We start from the raw sequence: 14,804 nt of genomic DNA, 5'->3' as shown, positions 1-14,804 counted from the left end.
TGTGGGTTATGCATCATGGGCTTGGGCCATGATTCTTTTTTGCTACAAATTAGGTGAGTTTGTGTTTTTGGTTGGATGCAATTGAATTAAAATTCAACAAATTATCCGTTTGATTTTAATTCGAGTGGCTGGGGTCATTATTGCCAATAGTTTTTGGAAAACTTACCTACATAGAAAAGATAAAAACAAATTAGTAAAAAATATATTAACGTAGCCTAATATCTATACACATGTAGAACACACCTAGTCAAATATATCAAAACATATAACTTTCAAACAAGATACAAGCTTATTAATTTTAAAAAATATGGTATCCATTATAGCAGGTATATGTTCAAATCCAAACCTTGACAATAGTGTCCTACATTGTAATTGTGTATCACCTGCCACACATAGCTCGCCTAGTGTGACTTACCTTATCGGGCCTAGTTTGCAGGGTATTAAGTTCGGTTGAGTTTTACCTAGTGCACACTTTCGGATAGCAATTGCGAGTTCCCACATTATAAAAAAAAATATATATATATATAGTATGACTAGTGGTGTAGGGGTGAAACTTATGACCGTAAGGTCATGGGTTCAAACTCCCAACACCTCCAAGTCACTTGTCACACATGGTTTGCCTAGTGTGACTTGTCTTGTTAGGCCTAGTTTGCAGGGTATTAGGTTTGGTCTGGGGTTTACCTAGTGCCACTTCCGGGTAGAGACTGCGGGTTCCCACGCCATCAAAAAATAATAATAGTATGACTAGTGGTGTGGGGGTGGGACTTATGAGCGTAAGGTCATGGGTTCAAACCCCCAACGCCTCCAAGTCACCTGCCACACATGGTTCGCCTAGTGTGACTTGTCTTGTTGGGCCTAGTTTGTAGGGTACTAGATTCGGCCGGGGGTTTACCCAGTGCGTACTTTTGAGTAGTGGTTGCAGGTTCCCACGTCATTAAAAAAAAAAAGTAGAAAATAGTCTCATAAGAGATGGTCTGATGGTATGGGCCCGACTTGCCTTGTCGGGCCTAGTTTGCAGGGTATGATACACAACCAATAGATAACACCTTAGGACTATATCTAATCTCATCTCTAACTAATAGATAATTTTTTATCTCATTATTATTATCGAAATTAGTTCCATTATTTTTAATTTCAAAAGCTATATTTTCAATTTTTTTTACAAACAACATGCTGATTGTCAGCAAATTCAAAACGAAAAACATATATAATAGGTTTATTTTCTATGTCAATCAAATTATGTTCCACCTAATTTCTAATATTACAAAAATGTGTATTGTTCTTAACACTTTCATAAATGGCCAATTCAAAATTTTCAATATTCAAATATGACATATAACATTCATTAGATGTCACATTATTACTAATAATGATTTTAAATCCGAGTTTAGAACTTAACCACAATCTATACTTCGTAACACAATAACTCAATAAAATACAATTTTTAGTTATCATTTCAAAATCATCAGTGCAAATATGTATTACAGCAAGACACTCAAATACACAAACATTTGATATATCGACTAATCTACCAAGCCACTTAGTTTCTGTAATTTCACTATTAAGGGGGATAGAGAGTGTTTGATTTAAAAGATACACAGCCGTAACAGCAGCTTCACCCCAATTTTTCCAGTAAATCGGATGAAGTCAATACTTTTAACTATTTCGCAAAGAGTCCGGTTCCCCCCCCCCCCCATTAGATTGGGGTGCTATGGGAACAGATTCAAACTTAATACAGTTTTGCACGTAAAATTTATTAAACCATGTGTTAAAAAAAAAAAAAAAACTATTCCCAATTTTTAATACATTTAATTTATCTGCTAGTTTCATCTTCATTTTGAATTTTTCAATTTTTGAAAACTTTAAACAAATTAAGTTTATTTTTTAATAAGAAAATTCAAATTTTTCTAGAAAAATCGTCAACAATTGTCAAAAAATGTATACTCCATCATGAGTGGGTTCACCATAAAGATCACATAAATCTATACGTATACATTCCAAAGTTTGCTATGACAAAATGCAATTTTCAGAGGTTTGTATAGAAAATTGAATTTTATTTAATTTTTCACGTTTATATATAGTACAAGATGAGACAACAGAAAATTAAAAAATGTTCAAATAGTCAGATTCATGCAGAATTCTCAAACTATTATTGCTAATGTGACCTAACATCTTATGTCATAATTTAATATTATTAATTTCAGAATTAACAGCATCAAAATATACATTCACAGGTTCAGCACATGTTATTTATATATTGTTTCTTAATTCTGCCTTAAAAATTACAATGACCTCTTTTGTTATTTCCATGTAATTTAAACCTCATTTTTGACCTATTTTGTTATTTTCATGCAATTTACACTTCACTTTCCTTCTGGTCCTAGACCAGATAAACTAACACATGAGAGCAAATTATTTGACAACTCGGGCACATATCACATCATGAAATTTCAGCACATTTTCAAATTTAAATTTCAAATTAATAATACACGTTTATCAACTATAGTAACATAACATAATGTTAAAGTTTTAAACTAAGCAAAATTATTTTTCAAATGTGCATATGGTCTGTACAAGCAGAATCAACAATTCATTCATCAGCACACATAAAACTCGAATTTAAATCCGAACAAACAACAAACACATCTCCTAAATTACGATCTATAACAGGCTAATTCACTTGCTTGTGCATCATTATTATCTCTATTACTACTATTATTATTGTTATGTTTGTTAGGACAATTTCTAACAAAATGTGAAGGATACCACAAAAATAAGATATATTTTCTCTTTTATTAAGAGTTTTAGATCCTGATTTTTATTTTTATTATCAGAATTATTATTCTTATTATATTTAAAAGGAGATATTTCCCTAATAAACATAATCTCACCAGATCTATTAGATTTATTTACATTCAAAAATATATATATTTTACTTTTCAATGCATTAATAACCACATCTAAAGAAACAATATCGCACCTATATTTAATTGCCGATTTAACATCAGAATAAGAATTCAAAATAACATTAAAAAGAACTATAGCACTGTAACCATCTATATTCTTATCACCGGTAAGTTTAATATTTTAAATTAATTTTTAAAAAATATCAAGATTTTCATCAATAGTTTTAGATTGATCAAAATTAAAATTAAATTTTTTTTCTAACAAATAAAGCCTACTAGGTAAAGAAGTTTGACTATATAGTTCATCCAATTTATTTCATAATATTCTTTTGCCTACCAACCTTACGAATTACATATGCTAAATTTAGAATTACACAGGATGAAGTCATTTCATCCATCCCGGCCCTCTTTTCAAGAAGAACTTGAGTTGCAAGGTCCGACTTTACTGCCATAATTAATCTTTGAGTAACAAATGTACTTCTCATTTTTTGTTTCTAAATAGCAAAATTAATTTTTTCATCAAAATGTTGAATATTAAAAAATATTTATTCAGCCATGATTATTAATTTTCAAAAATAGTTTATTCAAACACAATTTCGAAAAAACACATTGTTTAGCAAAAAAAAAAAAAAGCTTGTTTTAAACAAACGTTGTTTATTTAAAAAAACAATTATATATATAAAGAAACAAATTATTTTTAAAATAATAGGGAACAAACCAATCGTCCACAAATCACAGCATGCAAACAACAGAGCACAAAATACATATATCACAATCAAACATAACAACAAACATATCCCAAAATATTGCAATCACAAGCAAACGATAAAACATATTTATTACAACATTCACCTATGACTATTCAATCAAAGGTACTCGGAAAACACTCACAACAGTGAAGATTGGAGTTTTGTAACCTTGGTTTCACAATAGCTTTTACAATTGTTTTGGGCAAAAAAATTTAATGCGGATATTAAACTAAGTAAAGAGAAAACAATAATATCGTGTTTTGGGCTTTATAGTTTACCCTCGAAGCACTACAACAATATTTTTTCTACAAAAATACAAAAGAAAATATATACAATATCTATTCTCGAAAGAGAATAGGGTAGGGGGTTAATAAAAAATATAATAACGGATAAGAAAAACAAAAATAAAGTTTCTCTTCTAACTAATGTTATAGGGGATAACAACACGGATGAACAGAGTAAATACAGAGATCGGATACGAAAACAGATTTAACAAGATCTTTGAAAAATAGTTATAGTTTTAAAGATTTTAACAAAAAAATTTGAAAAACTTTTGGATTTAAACCCAACAACCACGGATTTAACAAAAATAAGGCAAAGCAAAAGAAATTTACACTTTATTTTCTTAAAATAACAACGGACAAGATCGATTTTCACCGGATCGAAATAATTTTGAACCGTTCTAACCAAAATTGATTCAAAGTTAACCGATTTACACAAAACAATAGCGATTAAGTCCAAACCACACGTTAACAATTCGATCGCGGCTATATTAGCACTGATCAAAATCCAACAGGCCGATTTTGACACAAAATCAAGGGAGAAGAACCGATTACAATATAATAAGTTCGATTCAACCAAATCCATTCGATTTCTCACGGATCGCTTTGATTTGGAGCAGATCCTTACAAAATCAAAAGAGAAAACACGATTTCGTAAAAGAAAAACTCAACCAAGTCTCTCATACCAATAATAAAAAATATATATATTGAATATTTGACTTGGCCAAAATTGGTAATGATAAGATACTAAAGAAAAAATTAAAATAAATTTGACGCGGAAAAGATATATATATATATAATATTATTTGGTCAAGGAAATTAAATAATATGTTTCTTTATTAATTTTGGGTGTGATTAGTGAAATAATTTGAATGATATTTTTTTATATATGAATTATAGAAAATTATAAGTAATATATAAATAATAAATGTATGTAATATATTATTTTTTTTAGATAAATGTGTTTTGATTTATTTTGAAAAAAAAATAATAAACACATACACCTTTATTTATTTGATAATATTATTTGAGAAATATTTTAATTTTAGATTTGTTTAGTTTGTATTTCTTAGGGACACAATTTTCTATAAATATTATAAAAAATATATAATATTTCTTTCATTCATTTAAAAAATATATATTTAATTTTTGTATAAAATTAATAAATAATATATTTTAATTATAATTAGCAATAATTTAATATAAATAAATATAAATATTTGTTTTTTTTTATGGAATATTTTGTAATATGTACTATAATATACGGGGGCTCATACTTTAAATTTAATACTATCTTTCTCCGCCTTTAAGAGCCTCATTTAATTTTTGTATATTGATATTTTAATATTAATTATTATATCAAATATAAAAATATTTTTAATGTTAAGTATGATGACATAAAAGATAAATGTGACCTTAAACGCTGATGGAATAGTGTATATAGTCATTCAATCCCAACTCAATATATTTATTTCATCATTTTCGTCTATCCCATTCAAAATATATATTTTTTGTTAATCTAAATAATCATATATATAAATATCTAAATACTTCTAATTTTTATAAAAATATTCACTTTTTCTTTTTTTTCTATAAGAGTAAAAAATATAAAAATTATTTCACATTTCAATCAATAAAATATTATTACTTTTTTAATTTATACAAAATATAATATATATTTCAACAATTTAATAAAAATACTTTTATATATTATCAATATAATTTTTTATTAAAAAAAAATATTTTTTGATTTAAAAACACAAAGTGAATCCATAACTTTACAATAAGAAATTCACTTCGGGTGTGTTTGTTTGGGGGTTTGGATTTTGAATTGGGATTTGAATAGTAAAAATTTTGAATTTGAATAGTTGTAATAAAAATTTTGAATTTGAATAGTTATATGATGTGATATAAATAGATGTTGATTTGATGTTTTGAATGTAAAACGGCTGATTCGCCTAGTCACCGAAAGTGCACACTTTCGGGACCCTCGTTTAATTCAATAATCCTCTTCTCTTCTAAAATTTACTCTTTTCAAAACCTTCACATCTTATATCACATGCAACAAATAAATAATACTACCCCATCTCAATTCAAATATCGCACGTACAATTATTTTATACATAAAATAAAAGACAAAAAAATATCAAAATTTTATTACATTCTTCCATTAATTAATAAAATATTATTTCTTTAAAAAAAATAAATTTCTTAATCCACTTGGGTGAGACAAAATATGCATTTTCAACATTATCATTACAAATTAACATACTCAAACAAAAACAACTTCAACATTCTCAAAAATCCAAACCCCAAATAAAAAATTCACAAAAAAATAAAAAATAAAAAACCTTTGCATTATCTCCTGCTCAAAGTAGATAAGGGGAATAAGAGAAGACCAGTTCATAATTTTCTATTGAAATAAAATGGACCAAACAAGCTCTTTTGTTTATACCATGTTCAATATAACAGCCCTAGACAGTCTCGTGTGTTTAAACAAACAAGGGGAAAAAAAATAATCCATCATCATCAAAATATTATGGTAAGAAATGGCACAATTTAAAACTATTTTCTTATCATATTCAACTACTTGTAAACCAAAATTAAGATACAAAATCAAACAAAAAGATAAACTTGCAAAGCTCCCAAGTAGCATCATGTCTTAACTTAATTCTCTACATCACTCACTAGTTTCGGACACACTAACCTCTGTAATGATATTGTAATGAAACACAATGCTTGATAGCATTCAAAGTCAGTCATTACACCAAGATAACATCAAAGTAATTTGATATGATGCCAAGAAAGATCTACTCGCATAAAAATTCATGGATCACTTCAAAATCGGCAGAAAATATCAACCTTGTATCTTTTTTTATGAATCACTTACTTGGTTACCTAATTCATCTTGCTGATCAGTTCGTTTATGTGATCCCCACGGTTTCCAGAGTCTCCTCCATCTTCAAAGCGCTTCTTCTTACCATGGAGAGCCCTGTCTGGATTGCTCAGCATAAAGGGTCGAAGACTTCTCGTCACTTCCTTAAAATGAGGGCCAACATTAGCAATCTCATTCACAATGTCTTCTATGCAAATGATGTTATACTGGCCTAGTTCCTGCCAAGAAAGTTCGAAAAACAATATTGATAAAATTCCTGATGACAGCCATACTAGTTTAGTCATTAATCAGACAGTAAATCTGCAAGCAAATATACCTGCTCGATAGCATTATTATCAGTCAGGGGAAGCCTCTCCGTGCCAGCTTTTAGAACACCTTTCTTGTAAATCAAGTCCTTCACACTTTTGACATTGGGATAGCTACAACCATAAAATAATACATTTATTTAGGGTGTGTTTGTTTGTGGGTTGAATTTTTAAATAGTAAAAAGTTGAATTTGAATAGTTGTTTGATGTAAAATAAACAGATGTTCACGTGATGTTTTGAATATAAAATAAATTTACAGTATAATTAAAAAAAAAAGTACTTATTTGATTTGATATTTTTTATGGGAAAAAAAAAATCTGAATAGTAAAAATATATGGTAAAACCCACAAAAAAACACGACAGTAAATTCCTTGTCGCTTTAATGAAAGGTTAATGTCAGACGAGTATTACAAAAAAAAATCACATAAAATCAAGAACAGAAGACACAGAAAATCTCAAGAAGTAGGGATGCATCTAAGATCATTCCGAAAGAACTAGCAACTACTTTTGAGATTGCCCGAACAAGCAGATAAAGATCCAAAACCAATCTGTCTACTTATGTTTTCGAATTTGTTTTCGTGCAATTCACAATAAATTCCCTTTCTTAAAAACATTATATTCAAAACCTATTTTTCATTTAAATATTATATTTAAAAAACATATTCTCTATTCAACACATCACATTCAATACCTATTCAACATCTATTTTCTGTTCAACTTTTATTATTTCAAAACCAACTTGATATGAACACAAAAGAGAAAGCATCAATAAAACCACCAAAACATCAAGATAAATTGTAACTTCATAATACTAAAGAATAATAATAGACAAAAACAAAGGGAACTACTTTGCATACCCATAAGTTACATAAGGCTCCAATTTTTGTAAGACTTCCATCATCCCGTCGCTTGCTTTAACAAATACTCCACAGTGTATTTTCCTTAATCTCAAAGAGTACAAAAGTTTCCGAGTCTTTTCATGCATGTCATTTTTCCTGCAACGAGAAATAAAAACTGGATTCAAAATCTACAGCTACAAATATACAAGGAGACAGAATGAAATTTGAGCTAACCCTCCAATTCTTATGATGAAAAGGAGCTTAGATTCCACAGCCTGCGGTGTCCGCCTTCCTCTCTTTGCTCTGCTCTTCATTCGGACGAGATCCACTTCCTGGTAGCAAAACAACACCAAGAAAAAGCATTAATTTGTTGATAGCACAAAGGCATTATATCCAAAGCTATGCAAACGCAAAGAGCAACAAAAAAGGATCCATGGCGTCATGTTATTCTTACCTTGTCCCGATATTCTCGGATAAATTGCTCGGGCTTCTTGATGAAGCGACTCTGAAATTTCTGGCGCTTAGCTATCCTCTCTTGTATCTGTAACTTCCTTTTGATTGCCCATTCTTCATTGTTCTTCCTCTTTTTCAACACCACTTCCGGTATGTAATTCAAAGCCTGCGGCGGCGCCTCCTCCGCGGCCATGGCTTCCGATTGCTTCTGCAAGACAAGCAGTGGAAACAAAATCAAAATCAAGAGATATCGACGAATCAATTAATTAATCCAAGGAATTTCTCAAAGGTTTCAATACGCACAAGAGGGGAATATCAACGCAGTTGAAGAGATGGAAAAGTGTAACGAAACCCTAAACCCTACCCTACCCTTTATCTAGCTTCCCACCAGTTCGTATTTGCTAAAAGATCCTTAATTTCCTTCTTAATATGAAATTGGCCCAAAACTCGTGCGTGTACTTTTTATTTTATTTTATTTTTTTGGCAACCGATAAATTCACCGAAAGTGACGATGCTACCGGGAAGACAAACGCCATATTCGGCGGAGGAACAGTGGAACGACGGAGAAGGCGACCACCGGCGGAAACATCTTCTTCGGCAAAAGAATAAGGAAGAAAGAAGAGGAGAAAGAGAAAAAAAGAAATTGTTAAAACAAGCCCTGTATACTTCAGCACAACTTCGGCAAGAGCTCCGGGGAGAAGAAGAATGAAACAGAAGAAGAAGATGAAAATATATATATATAATTAAAGCGAACCCCTCGACGACCGGCGGCTACAACAGTTGGGAAGAAAAAGAAGAAAAGGGAGAATGAAGTTGAGAAGAAGAACAATAAGAATAATAATAAATTAAATAAATAAAGCAAACCTGAGATCTCTTACTTGACGACCGGCGGCAGCAGCTGCAGGAGAGACGGAGGAAAACGAAGATGTAGAAGAAAGAAGAATGTAAAGCAGGGTGAAGAAGAAGGACGGCGGCTGCGCAGGAAGAGGTGTGATAGGGTTCGTGTATTAGATTTTTGTTTTAATATATTTATTATTATAAATAATATAATAACTACTTATAATATTATTTTATTATTTATTATATAGTAAAAAATATTATTAATAATTTTAAAATAAATTTTAATATTTCCACTTACCCTTAAGAATATATTTCAATTTTTTGGGCACAATGTTTATGAAATAATCCCTCCTTTTCTTCTAGTTGCTCTTATTTATTTTTTTTGCAGTGTTATTGTATTTATACTATTAAAAATATTTTTATATTTATATAATATTGTGTAGAAATATCATTACAATAGTATTATAAGATACTGTCATTTTTGTTTTAATTTGTACTGTGTTTTTATATAATAATTAATATTCAGAAATCAATATAGAAAAAGTATCTTAACAATGTATCTATTTACTATTTGCATCATTGTACTTAAAATATTATTTGAGGGATTGGATTTTAAATACACTAATTGCCTATTTTTTATTTTTTATATTATATTAAAAATCAATTTTACATTCAAAACATCAAATCAACGTATATTTATATCACATCATACAACTATTCAAATTCAAAATTTTTACTATTCAAATCTCAACTCAAAATCTAAACCCCCAAACAAACACACCTTAAATATATCATTATATTTATATAAATTTTTTTTTTACAAATATGATTAGTATTATAAGACGCTAGTAAAAGTATTTTTGTTACTTTTCTTTAATTTATAATACGTTTTGATATAATAATTAATATTTAAAGATCAAGTAAATGAATACTTTTAGTCACGAGACGAGATAAATATTGTATTTGTATATAGTAAAAATAAAGATAAAAAATTCAAAATGCCTTAAGGTGTAACATTACATATATATATATATATATTGTTCAATTACAATTAATTAATAAAATAATTAACGCGGACATTAGTGCCTAAATCTGGTCAAGTAATACAAAAATTTCATAACTTAAATTAGTGCTCAATCAACACAAATTTTACAAAACTTAGGCCACTAAAAAAATGTCATTAACACCCGATTAATAGTAATACGGATCAATTTATACAACAAAAATTTTGATCTTCAAAATAATTCCCTAAAACACTGTATAAAGTGAATGAAAATCAGTTCTAAATCAATCTTCTTTTTTTTTTTTTTCTATAAATGTCTGATCAAAATTGATTGAAATTGTTTATAATGAGATCAAAATTTGATTATATTAGAATCACAATTGATTTTTTTTATATATATATATAATTTATATGTTATTAATATATTAATCTAATATGAATTGGGAGAGGATTACCCGAAATTTCATCCGATAAGAATACATAATATATCATTTGATATCCAAATAATTAAATCCGAGTCCAAATCAATGAGCTTAATCCACATCGGATCTCGGTCTAGCAACCCATTGCCATTCCTAGTTCCTTTCATTTATGAGATTTATCTGTTAATACAAATTCCTCCTGTTAAATATCCAATGACGTAAATACATGTCAGCAACTATCCACGTGGATAGATATCATTGGACGCCATCGTTGAATACACGTGGCGACTACGAACAGAAGTCTGCAATTAATTCATAATTAACCAATTAATTAATTTATTGACTAATGTATATATATATAAACGAACGACGATCGATTGGGGGAACCCGAATTGATAATCACGCGGATCTTAGTCGGAGCTCCGGCACCGCTTCGAAAATCCAACCGTGGCTCCCTCCGCCCAGCAGCACCAGGGCAACCTCACCCGTCGGAGATCATTGCCGTCACCGGCGCCGTCGGCCGCCGCTTCAAAATCGGGTTCTACGAGGATAGTTTATAGGGAATCCGTTGGCAACTCCGGTTCGGATCTGAACCTACCGTTTTGGCAGAGGACTTGGTTCATTGTGCTGTTGCTTGGGATGGCTTTTTCGTTTTTCGCAGTCGCGGTATACTTGCTGGTGACGCTGGATTCCGATTATGCCTCAACTCCTGCTGATGCTGCCTCGGAAGGCGTTCAGGTTAGTGATCGAAGCAATTCGTTTGTGACGTGTGCCGGGGAAATAGGAGATTTGTTGATTGGATTGATGTTTGTTTGTTGATTATTTTGATTGCGAGTTTTTGTACGAAGTGAGGAATTTGCGTGATTTGAACAGCTAGAATTCTACACGGTTGCATTTTCTCCAGATTTAATAGATTGATTAAATTAGATTCTGTAAATTGGTGAAATATAAACACATCATGCGTAAAATTGTGAAAGATATATATACATTCCTCCATGACTATATGCATTTCAAGTATTTGCACTTGTGAGAACTGATTTTCCATGCTTCAAACATAATCATCTAAACTCAGTAGAATCTGGTGATTAATTATGAGTTCAACGTGCACATTTGTATAACATATACTAATGAGAAATCATATCTATCTATATATATATAGATAGATATGATTTCTCAGCACACAGAACTAGAAGTATAAGTTGCTTCCATATCTTGCGGATATAAATGATGAGTAGGGAAATATATTCAGTCTATGCTCTTAACTTTCCAGAAAACCACTCAGCTTAATGCTATAGGCATTAATTTTTTTGTAGGTTACATATGGCTCTACCATCAAACTAATGCATGAGAAGACGAAATTCCGGCTTCATTCACACGATGTTCCTTATGGCTCCGGAAGCGGGCAGCAGTCTGTTACCGGCTTTCCAAATGTTCAGGATGCTAACAGCTATTGGGTATGTGCATATTGTATTTACATTGCACGTGCAACATCCCGAGAATTCATTTTTGTAATTTTGTAATTGTTCCAAAGTCTTGCAAATGCAGATGTGGTGAAAAGACAATTATCTCACATCCTTCTTGTTCGAGCATTTTGTGTATACAGCTGTAGCTTCTCGTGTTTATCTGGATTTGTTGTGTTATTGCGCAGATTGTGAAACCTACGCCAGATTCATTTGCGAAGCAAGGGGATACGATCAAAAGTGGGACAATAATTAGGTTGCAACATATGAGAAGCAGGAAGTGGCTGCACAGCCACTTACATGCATCCCCAATATCCGGCAACATGGAGGTCTGTATGCACGTGTTGATCGAACATAAAGGACATTCTTTTGCTAACCAAATCCCTACTTTCCTAAAACTGCAAAACCCAATCTTTATAATTTATTAGCCTAACCTCAAAATCATCATGTGCAGGTCAGTTGCTTCGGTGGGGAGGGCGAGTCCGACACTGGGGATTATTGGAGGTGAGATCTTCTGTCACAGACCTTCCTAAGTTCACCATTACATTATTTCTTATAGAAGCTGTTATTCTGGTAAATCAGGCTTGAAATCGAGGGAAGTGGAAAGACGTGGAGGCAAGACCAAAGAATCAGGCTTCGACATGTTGACACTAACGGATACCTTCACAGCCACAACAAGAAGTATTCCCGAATAGCAGATGGACAGCAAGAGGTATAAATCAAATAGATGAATTCAATTCAACAAGGCTGTGGGCTTTTCATTTATGACAAACTTTCGATTCTTACAGGTCTGCGGCGTCTCGGACAAGAAACCTGATAATATTTGGCTTGTAGCCGAGGGAGTTTATTTTCCTGCCGCTGAAGGCAAGTGAAGCTAATCTAAAACTCTCTATTCTACGCTCATCATATTCATGACTAGATTTATATATACATACAGATAGGCATGGATTTTTATGTGATTTTTGTCTAAATAGTTAATGTGGGCTTCTAGTTTCTCTGAGGATTTAAAATGTCTGAGCATTTTTTGGAATGATTATATGTGATTTTTGCTGTTTCTCACCTAAATCAAGATGGTTGTTTTATGAAATTTTTTTGAGTACCATGATGATCATTTTGTTGTTTTATTTTTATGTGTTGGAAGTTTAAATGGTTGGTGTAGGATTATTGTTGTTTTATTGTGAGTATTTGTGACTGTTTTTGCAATTTCATTAGATCTTCACTTTAGAAATCTCATTTTAATATTACGTAATTACATTTCATGTTAACTATTTGCTTGGATCATGTTTCTAGAATTTGTTACTAACGTTGGTATAATAAAATTTTCATAAAATTAGTACTCGAAAAACTATTAATCTTTTCAAAATAGTACTCCCTCTCCTTCTGTGTCTTAATAATTTATCCATTTTTTTATTTTGTTCATCTCATAAAATAAATATTTATGTGCCATTCGTTATATTTATATCATACAATACTAAATTTAGTCTTTTTATCTTTATTTTTATTTTATTTTAATATAATATTAATATTTATAAAACTCGATGAAAAAACAAATGAATATGTATACATATTTAATATTAAAATAATATTTAATACGATAGTTTGTAAAAAAAAATAATAGTTTTTTCTAGAAAAACTTATAATAAGAAAATAACTCAATTTTTTGAACAGATATACCTCTTGATTATTAATATTATTAAAAGAATACAATTTGCACAGTTACAAATACTATTTAAAACGTTTGTGTTTGTTTGCGAGATTGAATTAGATTTTTACTATTCATTCTATTTTTTTTCTCCAAAAAACATTAAATCAAATACCTATTTTTCATTTTTTATATTATACTAAAAATCAATTTTACATTCAAAATATCACATCAACACCTATTTATATCACATCGTACAGTTATTCAAATTTAAAATTTTTACTATTTAAATCCCAACTCAAAATTCAAACTATCAAACAAAACAAACAGACTTTCAAACCGTAATAAATATTTTTTTTATTTTATTGTGCATTTGATTTGTGCGGTGTTTGTACGGTAGCCGATGTGATATTTTATAGTTGTGTTTGTTTGGAGTATTTTAAAACATTTTTACTATTCATTAAAAGTTTTGCTTAAAACTTAACTACGTATTTATTTTTTATTATATTAAAAATATATTTTATATTTAAAATATTATATCAATATTTTTATATAACATCAATAGTTGTGTTTGTTTGTGATGTTCCAATTTTGGATTCGAATTTGAATTTTGTATAATAAAATTTTAAATTGAAACAATTATTTAATGTGACATTAATATGTGTTTATTTAATGTATAATTAAACTTTAGTATAATTCTTGAATATTTTTTGTATTCAGACTTTCTACATTTAAAATTTTTATTTGAATAATATTCAATTCAATGTTTTATAAAAGAAAACATAAAAATTGAGTTATAAACTAATAAAAATAACAAAAGAGTAAAGTGAACAAAAGTCTTCCATAACAGATCACAACTTTTTTTCTCATTCAGGCTACATAGTTCCAAGAGCGCTATGTTTCCACTAAAGATTTTAACCCTATTACATTTTTACTTTTTATTTTTTAAAAAATCATATCAAATTAAATTATTTTTTGGTGTGTTGTCTTTAGTTTTTATTGGTTTG

The 14,804-nt window shown here is 29.8% G+C and overlaps 2 protein-coding genes across 4 annotated transcripts; one reads left to right on the top strand and one right to left on the bottom strand.

Moving 5' to 3' along the window:
* Positions 1 to 6,644: 6,644 nt before the first annotated feature.
* LOC127254924 (60S ribosomal protein L7-1) lies at positions 6,645 to 9,453 on the bottom strand. 3 transcript variants are annotated; one of them, XM_051280274.1, is made up of 6 exons: positions 9,295 to 9,453; positions 8,432 to 8,638; positions 8,212 to 8,309; positions 7,996 to 8,133; positions 7,149 to 7,251; positions 6,645 to 7,050 (listed from the first exon to the last, which is right to left on the bottom strand). In XM_051280274.1, exons 2-6 carry the CDS (start codon positions 8,621 to 8,623, stop codon positions 6,835 to 6,837), a joined length of 747 nt encoding a protein of 248 aa, XP_051136231.1. In that variant the 5' UTR covers positions 8,624 to 8,638; positions 9,295 to 9,453; the 3' UTR covers positions 6,645 to 6,834. The 3 variants fall into 3 exon arrangements, with proteins under 3 accessions (XP_051136231.1, XP_051136232.1, XP_051136233.1); XM_051280275.1 differs by having other exon boundaries at positions 9,309 to 9,448; XM_051280276.1 differs by lacking the exon at positions 9,295 to 9,453 and adding an exon at positions 8,734 to 8,831.
* Positions 9,454 to 11,064: 1,611 nt separating this feature from the next.
* On the top strand, positions 11,065 to 13,242 carry LOC127253959 (stromal cell-derived factor 2-like protein). The gene is made up of 6 exons (XM_051278776.1): positions 11,065 to 11,433; positions 12,009 to 12,149; positions 12,344 to 12,484; positions 12,610 to 12,659; positions 12,738 to 12,867; positions 12,944 to 13,242. Exons 1-6 carry the CDS (start codon positions 11,335 to 11,337, stop codon positions 13,025 to 13,027), a joined length of 645 nt encoding a protein of 214 aa, XP_051134733.1. The 5' UTR covers positions 11,065 to 11,334; the 3' UTR covers positions 13,028 to 13,242.
* The last annotated feature ends 1,562 nt before the right edge of the window (positions 13,243 to 14,804 follow it).

The sequence above is a fragment of the Andrographis paniculata genome, unplaced genomic scaffold (assembly GCF_009805555.1).
Source record: "Andrographis paniculata isolate CXL003 unplaced genomic scaffold, ASM980555v1 Contig52END, whole genome shotgun sequence".
In the NCBI taxonomy this organism is placed as follows: domain Eukaryota; kingdom Viridiplantae; phylum Streptophyta; class Magnoliopsida; order Lamiales; family Acanthaceae; genus Andrographis; species Andrographis paniculata.
Note: the sequence above shows the minus strand (reverse complement) of the source record. Positions and strands in the feature narration are given on the sequence as shown.

Coding starts and splice junctions, on each gene's coding strand:
- LOC127254924 (XM_051280274.1), bottom strand. CDS start 8,623: ATGGCCGCGGAGGAGGCGCCGCCGCAGGCTTTGAATTACATACCGGAA. Junction 8,310..8,431: donor TCCGAGAATATCGGGACAAG/GTAAGAATAACA, acceptor TTTTGCTACCAG/GAAGTGGATCTCGTCCGAAT. Junction 7,252..7,995: donor GAGCCTTATGTAACTTATGG/GTATGCAAAGTA, acceptor TTATGGTTGTAG/CTATCCCAATGTCAAAAGTG.
- LOC127253959 (XM_051278776.1), top strand. CDS start 11,335: ATGGCTTTTTCGTTTTTCGCAGTCGCGGTATACTTGCTGGTGACGCTG. Junction 11,434..12,008: donor CTGCCTCGGAAGGCGTTCAG/GTTAGTGATCGA, acceptor ATTTTTTTGTAG/GTTACATATGGCTCTACCAT. Junction 12,485..12,609: donor CAATATCCGGCAACATGGAG/GTCTGTATGCAC, acceptor CATCATGTGCAG/GTCAGTTGCTTCGGTGGGGA.